This window comes from Cebus imitator, unplaced genomic scaffold, assembly GCF_001604975.1.
Source record: "Cebus imitator isolate Cc_AM_T3 unplaced genomic scaffold, Cebus_imitator-1.0 Scaffold415, whole genome shotgun sequence".
Taxonomy (NCBI): Eukaryota; Metazoa; Chordata; class Mammalia; order Primates; family Cebidae; genus Cebus; species Cebus imitator.
In genome coordinates this window covers 658,753-670,689 of record NW_016107730.1, presented here as the reverse complement: position 1 = coordinate 670,689, position 11,937 = coordinate 658,753, and the positions used below count along the sequence as shown (strand labels likewise).

The following is an 11,937-nucleotide window of genomic DNA, read 5'->3' as shown; positions in this document are numbered from 1 at the left end:
AAAAAAAAAAAAAAAAGGCAGCCCTTATGAGTGGCAGCAGTGGGGGCTCCAGTGTTCCCTGTCCCTCCTGCTCCTCTGTGCTACCCAGCCATTCTCTCTCATGCGGTTGGGAAAAGTCTTCAAGGCCCACTTGAGACCTCGCCTCTTTCAGGAAGCCTTGCTGGTGTCCCCCATGACCTCCTTTGCACCTACCTGTGTCTGGCTCCCACACTCTCACAGGACGTCATGCCTGCCACTGACCTCCCTGCCTGCCTATTTGCTGCCATCATCAGGTGTCAGGAAACTCATTCATTCATTCAGTGAACTTTCTCCAGCTGTTTGGGGCTGCCAGACCTGGCTCTGTGCTGGGGGGAGGCGGCAAGAAACGTGCCCAAGGCGTTACCCCCAATAGGAGAGAGATGTTGGCTGAGGGGTACGATGCGGTGTCAGAGGCAGGAATATATGTGGGTTCCTGTCTCCTCAGCCAGGAGAGAGGGGCGGGAAGGGCTCAGGGCAGAGCCCAGTCTTGAAAAAGGAGCGTTGCTTGGCTGGGCACGGTGGTTCACGCCTCTAATCCTAGCACTTTGGGAGGCTGAGGTGGTGGATCATTTGAGGTCAGGAGTTCGAGACCAGCCTGGCCAACGTGGTGAAACCCTATCTCTACTAAAAATACAAAAATTAGCTGGGCTTGGTGGCAGGTGCCTGTAATCCCAGCTACTTGGGAGGCTGAGGCAGGAGAATCGCTTGAGGCCAGGGGGCAGAGGCTGCAGTGAGCTGAGATCGTGCCACTGACTCCAGCCTGGGTGACAAAGCAAGACTCCTAATTAAAAGAAAATTAAACACTGCATGTTCTCATAAGTGGGAATTGAACAATGAGAACACATGGACACAGGGAGGGGAACATCACACACCAGGGCCTGTCATGGGGTGGGGGCTGAGGGGAGGGAGAACATTAGAACAAATACCAAATGCATACGGGGCTTAAAAGTTAGATGATGGGTTGATGGGTGCAGCAGATTGCCATGGCACGTGTATACCTATGCAACAAACCTGCACATGTGTCTGAGGACTTAAACTGTAATTTAAAAAAAGAAAGAAAAAGGAGGGAAGGAGGGAGGGAGGGAGAGAGAGAAAAAGAAAGGAAAGAAGGAAGGAAGGAAAAGAAAAAAAAAGGGAAGGAGGGAGGGAAAGAGAGAAAAAGAAAGAAAAGAAAGAAACAAAAGAGGTGTGTTGCATGATTCAGGCCACAGGAAGGGGAGAGATAGTGGAAGTTTTCCAGAGAAGGTGGCCGGGGAAGGAGAGGAAAGACTATGCAGAGAGCGCAGCCTGTACAAAGCCATAGAGATGAGAGAAACCGGCTGTGCCCTGGGAGCTGTAGATAAGTTGGTGAGGCCAAGATGAGTACAGAAGCGCTTCCCTGAAATGTCAGCTTTTGCTCCCCACTAGGGTGTTCCCTCGGGTCAATGTCACCCAGATGGGCAGTTGGGGACACTTCAACTGCTCCTACTCCTGCTCCTTTCTTCTGGCTCCAGAAGACCCCATATTCCCCATCCTCGGGAGCCTCTTTCTGCGAGAGCTGACTAAAGAGTTTGGCACAGATCACATCTATGGGGCCGACACTTTCAACGAGATGCAGCCTCCCTCCTCGGAGCCCTCCTACCTTGCCGCAGCCACTGCTGCCGTCTATGAGGCCATGATTGCAGGTACAGTGCCTGGGGCAGGAGGGAGAGCCCCCCAGACCCTCATAAAGAAGGGGGTAGCAGATGTCAGTGGGGGTGGGCAGGGGGACTGGAATAATGCCTCGCCGTAACACACCGCGCTTTACAGTTTACCAAGCACTGTACATAGGCGTCGTCTCAGTGAATCCCACTGTGGTCGAGAAGTGAGCTCTGGAGGCTGACGACCTGGGTCACACATGGCACTCTCGTTTCCTGGCCGTGTGGCTTATGACTCACGACCTCCCTCCCAGTGTCTCAGTTGCTTCCCCTGTAAAATGGGACTAACTCATAGGTAGGCTAATGCCTGGCCCAGAGTGAAGGCCACTAGGGGCTAGCTAGGAACAAGGGTTTTGTTTGGTCTTCGCCGGTTGCTCAGGTCGGCACTACCGGCAGGAGGTGAGTAGATATGCCTCAAGGCGGTAAGTGCCCATCCTGCTACAAAACCATGAGGTCAGGGCTGCTTCCACCACTTAGAAGGAGGAGCAGAGGGCGACCAAGTCAGGAATGACTTAGTGGGGAGGCCTCTGTGTTGGCCAGGAAGGGAACAGATCAGCTCAGCCTTTCTTGAGCAGCACTGCTCCAGGTGTGACCCAAAACCAGCAGCAGCAGCAGCGGCACCTCAAGCTGTGAGACCGCAAATTCTCAGGCCTTACCCCAGACCTGAAGCAGAAGCTCCGTTTGTTTTTGTTTTATTTTGTTTTTTGTTTTGTTTTGTTTTTGAGACAGAGTCTCGCTCTGTTGCCCAGGCTGGAGTGCAGTGGCGCCACCTTGGCTCATCACAACCTCTGCCTCCCAGGTTCAAGCAGTTCTCCTGCCTCAGCCTCCCAAGTAGCTGGGATTACAGGCACGTGCCACCATGCCCGGCTAATTTTTGTATTTTTAGTAGAGATGGGGTTTCCCCATGTTGGCCAGGCTGGTCTCGAACTCTTGACTTCAGATGATCTGCCCATCTTGGCCTCCCAAAGTGCTGGGATTACAGATGTGAGCCACTGCGCCTGGCCAGAAGGCTCCATGTTTTACGGAGCCCTGAACCGGATGCGGTGGCTCATGCCTATAATCCCAGCATTTTGGGTGGCCGAGGTCGGTAGACCACCTGACGTCGGGAGTTTGAGACAAGCCTGACCAACGTGGAGTAACCCTGTCTCTACTAAAAATACAAAATTAGCCAGGCATGGTGGCACATGCCTGTAATCCAAGCTACTCTGGAGGCTGAGGCAGGAGAATCCCCTGAACCTGGGAGGTAGAGTTTTCGGTGAGCGGAGATCATGCCATGGCACTCCAGCCTGGGCAACAAGAGCGAAACTCCATCTCAAAAAAATAAAAAAATAGGTTAGGCACGGTGGCTCATGCCTGTAATCCCAGCTCTTTGGGAGGCTGAGGTGGGCAGATCACGAAGTCAGGAGTTCAAGGCCAGTTTTGCCAACATGGTGAAACCCTGGCTCTACTAAAAATACAACAATTGCCTGGGCATGGTCACACGCGCCTGTGATCCCAGCTACTCGGAGCTGAGGCAGGAGAATTGTTTAACCCAGACCTGGGAGGCGGAGGTTGCAGTGAGCTGAGGTCACACCATTGCACCCCAACCTAGACTACAGAGCAAGGCTCCGTCTCTGAATGAATGAATGAAGGAATGAAGGAAGGAAGGAGCTCTCTGGGTAACTCTGATGTTCCCTGAAGCTTGCTGAACCCTGTCCTGGTGTTTCCAGGGGGAAGAGATGGGGATGGGGCAGCATATGTGGGACGGAGTGTCTGGCTGGTGGGGCTTATGGGAAGGCATGTCCCGGGATAGACAGAGTCATCTGTAGAGTGGGGTGAACATTCGCTGGCCCCTCTCCTCTCATCACTCCTCTTCTGTGTCCCCCCACCTCCTGACCACAGTGGATACGCATGCTGTGTGGCTGCTCCAAGGCTGGCTCTTCCAGCACCAGCCCCAGTTCTGGGGGCCTGCCCAGGTCAGGGCTGTGCTGGGGGCTGTGCCCCGTGGCCGCCTGCTGGTTCTGGACCTGTTTGCTGAGAGCCAGCCTGTATACACCCGCACCGCCTCCTTCCAGGGCCAGCCCTTCATCTGGTGCATGCTGCACAACTTCGGGGGCAACCATGGTCTGTTTGGAGCCCTAGAGGCCGTGAACCGAGGCCCACAAGCTGCCCGCCTCTTCCCCAACTCCACCATGGTAGGCACCGGCATGGCCCCTGAGGGCATCAGCCAGAACGAAGTGGTCTATTCCCTCATGGCTGAGCTGAGCTGGCGAAAGGACCCAGTGCCAGATTTGGCGGCCTGGGTGACCAGCTTTGCTGCCCAGCGGTATGGGGTCTCCCACCCGGACGCAGGGGCAGCGTGGAGGCTCCTGCTCAGGAGTGTGTACAATTGCTCTGGGGAGGCCTGCAGGGGCCACAATCACAGCCCGCTGGTCAGGCGGCCGTCCCTACAGATGAATACCACCGTCTGGTACAACCGATCTGATGTGTTTGAGGCTTGGCGGCTGCTGCTCTCAGCTGCCGCCACCCTGGCTGCCAGCCCCACCTTCCGCTATGACCTGCTGGACGTCACTCGGCAGGCGGTGCAGGAGCTGGTCAGCTTGTACTACGAGGAGGCGAGGAGTGCCTACCTGAGCAAGGAGCTGCGTTCCCTGTTGAGGGCTGGAGGCATCCTGGCCTATGAGCTGCTGCCGGCGCTGGACGAGGTACTGGCTAGTGACAGCCACTTCTTGCTGGGCAGCTGGCTGGAACAGGCCAGAGCAGTGGCAGTCAGTGAGGCCGAGGCTGATTTCTATGAGCAGAACAGCCGCTACCAGCTGACCCTATGGGGGCCAGAAGGCAACATCCTGGACTACGCCAACAAGCAGCTGGCAGGGCTGGTGGCCAGCTACTATACCCCTCGCTGGCGGCTCTTCCTGGAGGCGCTGGCTGCCAGCGTGGCCCAGGGCATCCCTTTCCAGCAGCACCAGTTTGACAAAAATGTCTTCCAACTGGAGCAGGCCTTTGTCCTCAGCAAGCAGAGGTATCCCAGCCAGCCTCGCGGAGACACTGTGGACCTGGCCAAGAAGATCTTCCTCAAATATTACCCCCGCTGGGTGGCCGGCTCTTGGGAATAGATTCACCACCCCTGGGCCTTGCTTTCCACTAACTCCAGGCCGGGGCAGGTTTCCAGGGCCCGGAGTTGGACAGGCATCACAGGGTATCCCAGGCCTGGGAGGAGGTCCCACGGCCTGCTGGTGGGGTCTGGCCTTGGGGGAATTGGAGGAAAGTGAGCTGCCCTTCACCACCACCCAAAGTGTGGGATTAAAGTACTGTTTTCTATCCACTTAAACTGATGAGTCACTGGGTCTGTCAGAATGAGGTCACTGCTGCCACGCTTGGGAAGACTCAGGGCTGTAGCATGGCCCCTGGGGTGGACCTGTTCTCCCTTCCCTTGCCTCATGCCACTCCCCTTTTTTTTTTTAAATAGAGTCTTGCTCTGTTGCCCAGGCTGGAGTACAATGGCACCATCTTGGCACGGCAACGTCCGCCTCCTGGGTTCAAGTAATTCCTGTGCCTCAGCCTCCTGGGTAGCTGGGACTATAGGTATGCATCGCTACGCCTGGCTAATGTTTTTTTTTCTTCCCTGAGATAGAGTCTTGCTCTGTCACCCAGGCTAGAGTTCAGTGGAACAATCTCAGCTTACTGCAACCTCTGCCCCTTGGGTTCAAGCAATTCTCCTGCCTCAACCTTCCACATAGCTGGGATTACAGGTGTCTACCACCATGCCCAGCTAATTTTTGTATTTTTAATAGAGATGGGGTTTCACCATGTTGGCCAGGATGGTCTTGAACTCCTGACCTCAAGTGATCCACCTGCCTTGGCCTCCCAAAGTGCTGGGATTACAGCACTCACATGGTGAGCCACCATGCCCAGCAGGAAAACCTTTTTTCAAACTGTTTTTTCTTTGCTGCCATGCCACAACAACACTCACCAATACAGAAGACTTATGTGATGACATATTTGGAGGATTGTTCCCATGCACCAAGCAGTGGACATCAGCTGGGTGTCCTCCAATTCAGTTCCAATGTAATTCACCAAAGACAACGTCAGAGTCCACAGAGTTAGGGCGCAGACCCATGAGACCACCCCCTCCTTCTCCATCAGTCACAAGTCCTGGTCCCTGGAACTTCTGATGGACTGGCTTCAAGTTGGAGTTTCCATGGCCCCCTTCCCCTCTTTGGATTTAACTAATTTGCTACAGTGGCCCACAAAACACAGGTTTATGTGTACTGGTTTATTAGGGAGGAATTTTTTTTTCTTTATTTAAAAAAAATTTTTTTTTTTTTTTTTGAGACAGGGTTATGCTCTGTCAACCAGAGTGAGTACAGTGGTGCGCTCTCCACTCACTACAGCCTCGATTCCCCCCCAACCCCTGGCCTCAGCACCCCACCCCCCAAGTAGCTGGGACTCCAGGCACACACCACCATGCCCAGCTAATTTTTTTGTATTTTTTGCAGAGATGGGGGTTCCCTCTGTTGCCCTGGCTGGCCTTGAACTCCTGGGCTCCAGCAATCCCCTTGCCTCAGCCTTTTGTGGCTCAGGGATTACAGGCATGAGCCACCCAGCCTTGAAGAATATTTTATTTTATTTATTTTTATTTTTTAAAAAAACAGGGTTTCACCATGTTGGTCAGGCTGGTCTCGAACTCCCGACCTTAGGTGATCCACCCACCTTGGCCTTCAAAGTGCTTGGATTACAGGTGTGAGCCACTACGCCCAGCCAAAGGATATTTTAAAGGATAGAAATAAACAGCCATATGGGCCGGGTGTGGTGGTTGACGCCTATACTCCTAGCACTTTGGGAGGCCAAGTTGGGTGGATCATGAGGTCAAGAGATCAAGACCATCCTGGCCAACATGGAAACCCCGTTGCTTCTAAAAATACAAAAATTATCCGGCTGTGGTGGTGTGCACCTGTAGTCCCAGCTACTTGGGAGGCTGAGGCGGGAGAATTGCTTGAATCCAGGAGGCTGAGGTTGCAGTGAGCAGAGATTGCACCACTGCACTCCAGCCTGGGTGACAGAGTGAGACTCCATCTCCAAAAAAAAAAGAAAGCCGTACGAAGAGATGCAGACAGTGTGGCCTGGCAGGGTCCAGAGCTGGAGCTTCTATCTCCATAGCGCTGGGGTTACGTCACCCTCCGGGCACACAGATGAGTTCTTCACCTTCCCGTCAGCCTCCACACCTTCAGCTCCCAGAAGATCCCTGAACCCTGTCCTCTGGGCCTTCATGGAGAACTTCATTGGCTTCATGATTGAAGCATGGACAACTGTGAAAATGTGTTTGGACAAAAAGGGTCTGATCTAAGCCCAACAAGCCTGGTCCAGATTCTTCCGGCCTTTGTGTAGCATTCCTTTCTCCATGGTATGGGGCAAGGACCCACTCTGGAATGAGGATCCTACAACCCCCATCAGATTAGAGTCCTGCCTTGGGCAGGTGAAAAGACGACACGAGAAGGTCAAAAGAGGAGAGGCTGTTTTCTGAGTCCTGAGGCGCCCCAACATTACAGTGAAAGATTGTAACTGTGGTCATGTGAGTTATGAGCTAGGAACTATGGACAAAACCAACATACATATAATCAACTCCAACCTCCCAACGCCTTCCCTTTTTTTTTTTCCTTTTTTTTTTTTTTTTTTTTTAAAGACGGGGTCTCACCATGTTGGTCAGGCTGGTCTTGAACTCCCAATCTCAGGTAATCCACCCGCCTTGGCCTCCAAAGTGCTTGGATTACACCACGCCGGGCCAATGCCTTTCCTTTCACAGGCTCTGCAGCAAACTCCGGTCACTGTCATTGTTCCTGTGGCCCAGAGAAATGCCCAGGGAAATCTGCCAAGGATGCCAGTCCATGCCCACATGGGAACCCACACCTGCTTGTAAAGCCTTCCCTCCCTCTGAGCAGCAGCCAGGACAGTTTGGTGTTCCAAGCAGTGGGCTCCTGTCTGTTTTGACTCAGAACAGGGTGGGGAGAGCAGGCCAGGGACCCGCAGGAGGGCTTATCCTTGAGATTGCGTGGGAGACACAACAAGAGGTGGGGGCCCGCGGGCGGGGTGGGGCGGAGCAGGTGATATCCAGCCCAGAGCCCCAGCCTCTCCCCACAGTCCCACCATGGCCCGCACCGTGGTGCTCATCACTGGCTGTTCCTCGGGCATCGGCCTGCACTTGGCCGTACGACTGGCATCGGACCCATCTCAGAGCTTCAAAGGTATAGATAGGTAGGGACAAGGATGTAGAGAAGGGAGGAGCCCTTGGAGGCCAGAAGGGAAGTCAGATCTTCCTCCTCTCCCCTAACCTCCAGTGTACGCCACCATGAGGGACCTGAAAACACAGGGCCAGCTGTGGGAGGCAGCCAGGGCCCAGGGGTGCCCTCAGGACTCCCTGGAGATGTTGCAGCTGGACGTAAGGGACTCAAAATCCGTGGCCGATGCCCAGGCATGCGTGACCGAGGGCCGCGTGGACATACTGGGTAAGCCTCGAGAAACACTTGGGCTCCTAGGAGCCTTCTCCGCCCTGCGTTCAAACCACCAAGTCCCGAGGCCCAGGGAGCACGAGGGCACAGGCCAGGCTGAGGGTGATGCTAAGGCCGCTCGGGCCTCTGTCCCCGCAGTGTGTAACGCGGGCCAGGGCCTGCTGGGGCCGCTGGAGGCGCTGGGGGAGGACGCCGTGGGCTCTGTGCTGGATGTGAACGTGGCAGGGACGGTGCGGATGCTGCAGGCCTTCCTGCCAGAGATGAAGCGGCGCGGTTCGGGGCGCGTGCTGGTGACCGGGAGCATGGGAGGACTGATGGGTGAGTGGCAGGGACAGGGCCGCAGCTCCAGATTCTTCGCGTGTAGAGCTGAGCCTTGAAGGCAGGCTCCGCGGGGAGGGGCAGTCAGCTTGGAGGGGCACCGTCTGCCCGGGGATGGCCCCCTGGTCGCTGAGCCTCGGGAACCTCGTCTCCCCCCACCACCAAGGTCTGCCCTTCAATGACGTTTACTGCGCCAGCAAGTTTGCACTGGAAGGCTTATGCGAGAGTCTGGCGGTTCTGCTGCCGCCCTTTGGGGTCCAGTGAGTAAACACCCCCTTCCCCTCGCCCCGCGAACCCTCTGAACTCTGATGTAGAGACCCCAAGCACCCCGTCTTGCGGGAGCCACTCTGGGGCTATCTCCCCGACCCTCCCTGCCCGGTTCACATTTGCTGTGTGCCAGGCACTTGGGCTGGGCGCATGGCATGCGTTGTGCCATCTGCTGACCTGGCTGCTGAAGTGTCGGTATTGTCATGCGGAAGCTTGGGCCCAGAGAGGTTAGGTGACCGACCGGAGGTCATACAGCGGCCAGGGACCCCGCCAGGGTCAAATCCTGTCACCAGGGCTCCCTCGCAGGCTCAGATGGATGTGGGAAGGCTGCTCGGGCAGGAACCGGCTTTTAAAATGCTCTGGTTATTCCCAGCGCCCTTTCTGCCTCGCTTTGCGGCACAGCGGTGGTGCTCTCGGTCGCGACCGAACCAGGGCCGGGTCTGGGGCTGGGGCTGGGGCTGGCGCCGGCGCCCGGCTCGCGTCCGCCCCCGCCCACTTGCCGCTCTGGGGCCGACAGCGTGAGCCTGATCGAGTGCGGCCCGGTGCACACCCCCTTCATGCAGAAGGTGTTGGGCGGCCCCGGCGGGATGCTGGACCGCACGGACACCCGGACCCGCCTCCTCTTCCACCAATACCTCCAGCACAACAAAGAGATCTTCCGCGAGGCCGCGCAGCGCCCGGAGGAGGTGGTGGAGGTGAGCGCCGGGCCGGACACCGGGAGTGGGGACGGTGCGTCCTCCCGTGAGCAGCCGGGGCCAGAGCTCCCTTCCCGCCGCCGCAGGTCTTCCTCACCGCTCTGCGCGCCGCGAAGCCGGCCCTGCGCTACTTCACCACCGAGCGCTTCCTGCCCCTGCAGCAGATGCGCCTGGACAACCCCAGCGGCTCCAGTTACGTCGCCGCCATGCACCGCAATGTGTTCCCCAAAGAGCCCTCAGAGACCGAGGCCGGGACCGGCACCAGTGGGGTGGGGGACCCTGAGCTGGGTGATCCTCTGGCCGCCCCGCAGTAGAGGCTCCCTCAGCCACTGACTCGCCCCCTCCTTTGTCCCCTGGGTCTGTGTGGTCCCTGGGGATGGGGTAGCGATGGCTGCTGTGGATGGTTAATTAAGACAGATCGCCTTAGCCCGGTATACCTGCGCGACTAGGCCAGATGGCTGTTGCCTGTAATCACAGGGGTTTGGGAGGCGGATCCAGGAGGATCGCTTGAGCTCAGGAGTTCGAGACCAGCCTGGGCAATATAGTGAGACCCCCCCCCCCGCCATCTCTACAAAAATAAAACATTTTAAAATGACCACAGTGGCATCATTCCTTGAGCTCAGGAGTTGGAAGCTGCCGTGAGCATGATCTGGCCACTGCACCCCAGCCTTGGCGACAGAGTCGATCAATCAATCCAATCAACCAACCAACCGACCAACTCAGAAACCGAGGTCCAGAAAGAAGCCAGCCCAGGGTCACCCCTCAAGTCCACGACAAGTCCAGACATAGTCTCTGGATACCCAAAGGGCATCTGCAGGAGGAGTTAGGTGGGACTTTGGTTGGGTAGAGTCAGGTTGTGACCTGGACCACATTAGCCAGGAGACCTCAGCCATGTTCCTTGCTTTCCCCGAGTCTTTATTTTTGCATTCTTTGTTAAGGAGTTTCACTCTTGTTACCCAGGCTGGAGTGAACCTCGGCTTACTGCAACCTCCAACTCCAGGATTCAAGCGATTCTCCTGCCTCAGCTTCCCGAATAACTGGGATCACAGGCATGCGCCACCATGCCCAGCTAATTTTTGTATTTTTAGTAGAGATGGGGTTTCACCATATTGGCCAGGCTGGTCTCGAACTCCTGACATCATGATCTGCCCTCCTCGGCCTCCCAAGTGCTGAGATTACAGGCGTGAGCCACCAGGCGTGGCTTTTTTCTTTTATTTTTTTGAGAGAGAATCTCGCTCTGTCGCCCAGGCTGGAGTGCAGTGGTGCAGTCTCAGCTCACTGCAACCTCCGCCTCTCGGGTTCAAGCGATTCTTCTGCCTCAGCTTCTCCGGTAGTTGGGACTACAGGCATGCCACCACACCCAGCTAATTTTTGTATTTTTAGTAGAGACAGGGTTTCACCCTATTGGCCAGGCTGATCTTGAACCCCTGACCTTGTGATCTGGCTACCTCAGTTTCCCAAAATGCTGAAATTACAGGTGTAAGCCACCACACCTGGCCTTAATTTTGACTTTTTGGTAGAGATGGGGTTTCTCCATGTAGGTCAGGTTGGTCTCGAACCCCCGGCCTCAAGTGATCCACCCAACTCAGCCTCCCAAAGTGCTGGGATTACAGGCCTGAGCCACCAGGTCCGGTCCTCTGAGTCTTTCTTATCTGTAAAATGGGTATAAAAATACCTATCTAATGGGTTTTAGTCAGGGTTGAGATAATGCCTGAAAGTGCTAGCACAGAGGTCTTAATAGCCAGCAAGGACCGTTACAACGAATAGCAGTTATGACTGCTGTCACGTTTCACAAATGTGTAAAGAGGAAAGAGGGCTAAATGAATCAAAGGGAGACAGCCCCACTCACCCTGCTCTGCCCCAGAGGACTGAAAGATCCCCACTCTCTGGGAAGCTGCCTCACCAGGAGGTCCAGCCAGTGCTACAGGCCTGGCTGGTTTGCTACAGTGGCTTGTCCTTCCTGAGCCCAGGGGAAGGTCCCAGGGTGGCAGGAGTCATTGATAGGGGCCGGTAGGGCTGTAGAGCCACTTTCTTAGCTTCTGTGGAGCTCTGGTGCAGGGGAGGAAGAGTGAACAGATAAGAGGCTAGGTGAGGGTGCAGGCAGAGGAAGGGGGCAGGAGGGCCCCAGGAGGGGGCGGTACCCAGAGAGGGATTCAGCTGGGTCTGAGAGGGAGGGAAGGGTGTGGGGGACGGCCCTTTGGAGTGGGCAGGGACATGACCACAGAAAGCCTGGGAAGTGGAAACAGACAGAGCCTGCTGGAGTTCTTGGAGCTTTGTGTGGGGCAGTGGGGGAAGGAGGCAGGCACTCCACCCTGACCGGCCCCCGCCTCTGCCCCCAGATGAGGTTCTTCTCTGCCTGCCCCTGTTCTCGGAGGAGGCCTCACAGCCAGCTCCTCCTGCCAGTCTCCTTTCCCTGCTGGCCCAGACGGATCTGCTGTCCCTACAGCACTCAGGAAGGCCACAGGGAGGGGGCGCAGG

The 11,937-nt window shown here is 56.1% G+C and overlaps 2 protein-coding genes across 2 annotated transcripts in view; both read left to right on the top strand.

Annotated features, from left to right (window-relative positions):
• Positions 1–5,004, top strand: part of NAGLU (N-acetyl-alpha-glucosaminidase) — a 9,089-nt gene extending 4,085 nt beyond the window's left edge. The window contains exons 6-7 of the mRNA XM_017509397.2: positions 1,426–1,682; positions 3,576–5,004. Coding sequence (XP_017364886.1) covers positions 1,426–1,682; positions 3,576–4,789 — 1,471 coding nt within the window. The 3' untranslated portion in view covers positions 4,790–5,004. The remainder of the gene's footprint in view (positions 1–1,425; positions 1,683–3,575) is intronic.
• A 2,457-nt stretch (positions 5,005–7,461) lies between these two features.
• On the top strand, positions 7,462–10,004 carry HSD17B1 (hydroxysteroid 17-beta dehydrogenase 1). Its single transcript, XM_017509399.2, has 6 exons — positions 7,462–7,915; positions 8,009–8,176; positions 8,318–8,497; positions 8,664–8,757; positions 9,282–9,459; positions 9,546–10,004. The coding sequence occupies exons 1-6, from the start codon at positions 7,819–7,821 to the stop codon at positions 9,771–9,773; spliced, it is 945 nt and encodes a 314-aa protein (XP_017364888.1). The 5' UTR covers positions 7,462–7,818; the 3' UTR covers positions 9,774–10,004.
• The last annotated feature ends 1,933 nt before the right edge of the window (positions 10,005–11,937 follow it).

Coding starts and splice junctions, on each gene's coding strand:
- HSD17B1 (XM_017509399.2), top strand. CDS start 7,819: ATGGCCCGCACCGTGGTGCTCATCACTGGCTGTTCCTCGGGCATCGGC. Junction 7,916..8,008: donor CCCATCTCAGAGCTTCAAAG/GTATAGATAGGT, acceptor CCTAACCTCCAG/TGTACGCCACCATGAGGGAC. Junction 9,460..9,545: donor GCCCGGAGGAGGTGGTGGAG/GTGAGCGCCGGG, acceptor CCGCCGCCGCAG/GTCTTCCTCACCGCTCTGCG.